Source organism: Protopterus annectens, chromosome 7.part0 (assembly GCF_019279795.1).
Source record: "Protopterus annectens isolate FY-2018-M chromosome 7.part0, PAN1.0, whole genome shotgun sequence".
Classification (NCBI taxonomy): Eukaryota; Metazoa; Chordata; order Ceratodontiformes; family Protopteridae; genus Protopterus; species Protopterus annectens.
Genome location: NC_056739.1, coordinates 1,377,669,619 through 1,377,675,618, shown reverse-complemented (window position 1 = coordinate 1,377,675,618; position 6,000 = coordinate 1,377,669,619). Strand labels below are relative to the sequence as shown.

General features: G+C 38.6%; 1 protein-coding gene across 1 annotated transcript in view; it reads left to right on the top strand.

Annotated features, from left to right (window-relative positions):
* PPP4R2 (protein phosphatase 4 regulatory subunit 2) overlaps positions 1-6,000 on the top strand; it is a gene marked incomplete in the record, with an annotated part of 674,825 nt that overhangs the window by 264,817 nt on the left and 404,008 nt on the right. The window contains 1 exon segment of the mRNA XM_044077974.1: positions 4,072-4,206. Coding sequence (XP_043933909.1) covers positions 4,072-4,206 — 135 coding nt within the window.

Sequence of the window (6,000 nt, the reverse complement as noted above, 5' to 3'; positions counted from 1 at the left end):
TGTAACAGGATGCTCTACCAAGAAATAATCAAATAGCTCATTGGTCAAGACATTCAAGGACTTACATTCAATTAATGTGTCAACTACTCTGCTGCAAGACTTCTCTATTTCTAACATATTGACAGAAGTATATGATTCTCCATGTAACATGTCAAGCATAGAATCAACATAAAACTTTCGGTTCATCACAACTGTTAAACCGCCCTTATCGGCTGGGCGAATTATTATGTTCTCATTGAGTCTCAGAGAATTAAGAGCCTTGCGTTCATTGTCTGACAAATTCTCAGTAAAGACCCAATTGGGATCACAAAAATTGGCATATAAGTCTTTCTCAGTACTTCTAAGAAAAACTTCCAAATTCGGATGTAAAGGTGGATTAATAAGGCTCCGTTTCTTAAAAGAATACTGATGACCAATCGGTTGTTTGTTAAATATTAATTTAAGATTGACATTTCTCACAAATAATCTCAATGCAACAAGCACTTCACCAATATCAGTACCAGTCTTAGGGATAAATGTCAAACCTTTGTCGAGGAGATGTAGTTCATCCTTGGTCAAGGCATAATCCGAAATGTTCAAAGTTAGAGATGCGTTCCCCAACGCTGTCTCTGTGGGAACTGCTGGGCCTCTGTATAAGATTCCCTGCGTTTCGAGCTCCTGTTCAGCTCGTGTTCGACAGGCCTCTTCCTGCCGGTCCTGATCGGTAAAGGGATTTGTGGAAAATCCTGCGGTTCTGCCCTCTGTAACTTGTCTAACTGTATTTTGCGACGCACTACTGTGCTGGTTCTTGTCGCAGCCGAGGAACCCAAAGTAGAAGAATTCAACGGTGCCTCGGCTGGAGTGAAATAAATCGAAGTAACCAACTGTGGGGTGTTCTGACCACCAGATGTAATGTCCGTGGCTAAGTTGGCGGCATTACCAGCTACGGAAGTCGCTAAGTCTATTGCTGCCTCCTGGGCGTCCACCAGTGGCTGCACGGCATTAGAAACAGCTGGTTCTGCTATGGAACCAACCCTGTTAGAATTCCTAGTATTACTACGATTTGCTCCATTAGGAACCTCAGAGCTAGCAGCTGTTCTAGGCCAAACGAATACATAGACTTAGATCTTCTAAGGGCAAACCTTTCTATTCTGCTTCTAATGAATTTGTGTCCACCCCTGCTGTTGGGTGTCCTCGTTTACCATTAATACTACCTTATTGCGAGAATATAAATATGATACAATCTACGATTTTGAACAGCTGGAATATTCTGGTGACATAAGACAATATTAGATCAATTGTTGGTAACTGACCTTCTTATGCCTACAGTAATTTAAAGAATCTTAAACAACAGTTGTGCTTTCCCAAACTCACTCTACATGATAGTGTTAATGTAGCAAATTGTTTTTATGGAACACGTAAATGTGGCTCTTGTCCCCAATGTGACTATATTGACATGTCAAGGTTTTTCCGTAATCCAAATGATGGCCGCCTTTGGCAGATCAGGTGTGTTTCGGACTGTGTCAGAAATGCTATCATTTTTATATAGGAAAAACGAATAGGTCACTTCGTGAACGGATAAGGGACCACATTTATTGTTTTAATAGGGGTGAATTGACTAGTGCCATAGCAAAACACATGATTCAAAATGGTCAAGGGCATGTATTTTTATTTCAAGTTTTACATATACAAATAGCCAGCAGTAGAGGTGGGGACATAATCAATTCAACTGAGGAATCTGAACTCAAATGGATTCTTCGTTTGGGGGCACACTTAGGTAGGGGACTAAATGAGAGTGTTTCATTGAAACCGATATTAAAAGCCAGGCCACTTAAATGATGAGCCCTCAGTAGTGTTTAGTTACTCAAACTCTGCTTCCGTTATTTATTTATTTATATTTATTATGATATTTACTGATTTATGTTCTTATTATTGTACATATACATGTGATTGAATATTTAGTTAACTTACATATACATTTTTCTATTTATTCTTAGGCATGGATAGATTCTAATTTAGTTTGTTTTTACAATGGATGCAATGCAATTAATTAATTTCATTTTATTTGATTGTTTTATTGAGGAAGTGATGTCAGCTTATTTAAGTGTTTTTTCCTTTTTGTTCAGTTGTATCACGTCTGAGGAAGCGGTATTACACCGTGAAAGCGCTTACGTGGAAACTTGGAATAAAGTCTATTTTGTATTTTACTTGTGCCTTGGTGCCTCATTGCCTTTTCATCCATCAGCGAAGTCTTGGGTCATTATTTGTTTATATATATATATATATATATATATATATATATATATATGTGTGTGTGTATATATGTATATATATATATATATATATATATATATATGTGTGTGTGTGTATATATATATATATATATATGTGTATATATATATATATATATATATATATGTGTGTGTGTGTATATATATATATATATATATATATGTATATATATATATATATATATATATATATATATATATATCTATATAATGTCTGTGTATATGTATGTATATGTATATGTATATATATATATATATATATATATATATATATATATATATATAATGTGTGTATGTATGTATATATGTGTATATATATCTATATATATATTTATGTATAAAATGTATATATTTATGTATGTATATAAAGTTCCAATCGAACCACAATTCAGCTTTGTGAACTCAGTTCTATCCTCAGTATCACAGGACTGTTCCTTCCTCACTACCCCCCCCCCCCAACACAAATAACACTAATACAAGGTTTACCCTCAAAACAGTTTCCACCACTTCAGTCAAAAGCATGCTCTCCAAACTAAAATGTCATCAACAGCAGCCGACCTACTCCCCAGCTATTTCTTGAAACTCTCAGCAGATGCTATTGCTATCCCAGTCTCCACTCTCAAACAGATCAATTGTTTTAAACTGTGTGCTCAAACTTTGGAAATTATCCTATGCTATACCCATACATAACGGCGGGACCTCCACTGAACTTAATAACTACAGACCCTTTGCTTTACTCTCCCCCCTGGCCAAAATCCTAGAAAAATGCATCCATACCCAGATGCTAAACTATCTCCTAGACAACATCCTGTCACCTACTCCGCATGGTTTCAGACCTGCCTAAAGTACCACTACAGCCCTCCTCTGCTTCACAGACACAGTAAACCTTCTCAAAAATGAAGGTCTAAAAGTGTTAACTCTTTTTTTGGATATGTCCAAAGCATTTGACAGTCTCGCACCAAATCCTGCTAAACAAACTAAACCAATATCATCTATCAAATTCCACTCTTACCTGGTTCCAAAGCTACTTAACTGACAGGTACCAACCTGTGAAATGGGAAAATTATATGTTAAGTTGTCAATCTCGCCTTCATTCTTGCTGGATGGGTTCAGAGCCGATCCTCTGCTCCAACTCTGCCTATACTAAAGCTCGAGAGCTATTTTTACCGGCTCGAGGCTACCCTGTATCCCACAATGCTAGGCGCTAACTATCCATATCTCGTTTGCCGCTTCAGCTGCAAGGTTGCGTTTTTGCCTGCTCTCAGGTTAGATTGATAAAAATCTCTTCTGGTAAGGTTTTTTCTCCCCTTTGGTAGTAATAGTTTTTCTGTTAGATCCACTTTACCCCTCTAGTGTATATATATATGGTCACTTTCATGTAGCCTAATAATTTGTATTACCATTTGAGTGACAAACATATAGGTTGTTTGAATGAAGCTCGCACCAGAAACACTTTGCCATCCAAACTGATTTACAGTGACTTGTCAGTGTAGTTTGAATTAATTCCAGATGCATGCAGATTCATCTTTCTTAGCACTTTCATGATACCTGTTGAGCCTTACAGTATACTATCCCCTGTTGGACCTTCAGAGTCAGTTTGCTGACCCTTTGGATGTTTTGTTTTTAAATTGTTTAAATTTGAAACACAGTATTTCAGAACTCCATGTTTTGTGGAATATCTTCTAAGAACTGAAAAGGTAGAATGCATAGCTAGTGAGTTGCGATATTGCTACTTTTGTATTGTTTGAAGATAAATACTTTGACAAAAGCAAAATCAGTCCTAATGGATCTTTTTGTGCAGGTCAAATATCAATGGTCCTGGAACTCCAAGGCCGCTGAATCGCCCCAAGTCTACATTTTCTAGTTCCTTAGCTACCAATGGATTGCCGGACAGTACAGAAAACAAAGAGCTAAACTTGCAAGAAGAACTACACAGGTATTCGATTCAAGTGGTGGTTGTAACATTGCAGTACTATGAAAGATAGTATGCTCCCTTTACCCTCCTTTATATAATGTTTCTGTTTTTTTAGATTCTTGCATGGAAGTTTCCACTTGTATAAAAGCTAATGGGATTGAAACCCCAAAATGCATCGGTGGGGATAACTTGGGTGTCTTTCCCTTCTTTCTGAATTTGTCTCTAAAGGTTCCCAAGTTTAGGGGCATAAACATTCTGCACAGGTGCATACAATAGTATCACTTTCTCCATGAATACTAAACAATACCGGTCTTCCCACTAGTACTTTTCTGTGAGAGAACTGATATTCCTGGTGGAAAAATTCCTTTGTCACTTAACTTTTATTTGTTTTGTTTTAAAGTCACTGAAATATTTTGTGACTGTCTGGTTACAGGCCACAGCATGCACCCTATGCTTCCAATGTCCTGCTCACACCTAAAACGAAAACTTAATGTTAATACTGTTCCATTGCAAGTGTGAGTGTTTCATCCCAGCCACCCAAAGATGCAGGGGAAAGAAGTTGCTCACCTAACTTCACTTTTAATAAAAAGGCAGTAGTTGAGAGTACCCAACATGGGAAATAGGGGGGATAGAGATTTTTAGGGGCTAAATGACTCTGGGGCACCTTCTGAAAGCAAAGGAAATAAATTGCAAATATTAGTCACACCCTCCTGGCTGTACATGTAACTGTGTCATGGCTTCACAATATTTGATTACTGTATCCCCACAGTCTGCCAGTGAAGGCTCACATTTGTTTCAGTACTCCTTTTTGGAGGATTATGAGGCACTTGTAAAATGTGCATACAAGGCAGTGAGGACTGCCCACATCCAGTTGAATGGCCAGACTACACTCATGACTGGATCACAGTAAGTTATCTCCTTGAGACCTTTGCTAGGGCTTAGTGATAGCACTCAAAACTAAGTACTCTTAACCACAAGGGTTACCCTGACTGCAGCAAGTCTGTATGTTCTAAGGAGAGATCAGCAGGACCTCTGATTCCAAGGTGTGTAGGTCACATCTTCAGTGTCTGGCAGATTTCCTTATTTCAGTGTTGCAGTCTTCCAACACTACTCTCCCGCCAAGGTAACCTAACATCCATTTGGGGTACCAAAAGCCAAAAACCTTCAAACAGCTGCATGTCTGATGTTTTACCTACGCCTGTTTGTGTAGGAGTGCATAAACGATTACGAGTGTAAGATCCTTGGACAGTCTTTCCATCACTCTCTCTGTTCATGTGCTCATAGGTGTAACCTGTGCTTTTGCTTATTCAGTTATGTGCTCTGTTTGGGAACCTTCCTTTTTTTTTTTTTTTTTCCTTGTACATTGGTGTTTGTGAGGTGTCAGCTAAGAGGGAAGTGATCTTCGTGTTTCATTGTTGCAGTCATTACATTTGGGTAATCTGCTGGCAGGTTGCCCTCAGTCAGCTCGACTAACAAAGTCTTGGGTCCTTTGTTGGTTGCTGTCCCCTCCTCCATGATGTCAGGTTGTCAGGGGCACAAAACACGCAGCCGACGCCACTACATCAGTCTTTCTTGCCGCACGGTGCCCGAAGCAAAAGCAGTTCGCAAGTGCCGGTTGTCCGACTCCTGAAATTTTCATTTTCGTGTTTCGGAACCGAAGTCTTCAACTAAACGGTAAGTACCCCGTTGGGGAAACTTTTTCTTGCTCCTTACCGATGTCAGTAAAAGTTAATAATTGTATTACTTGTGGGAAGCAAATATCTCATAAGGATTTTCATTTGTACTGTATTCCTTGCCTAGGCCCTGACCAACGAT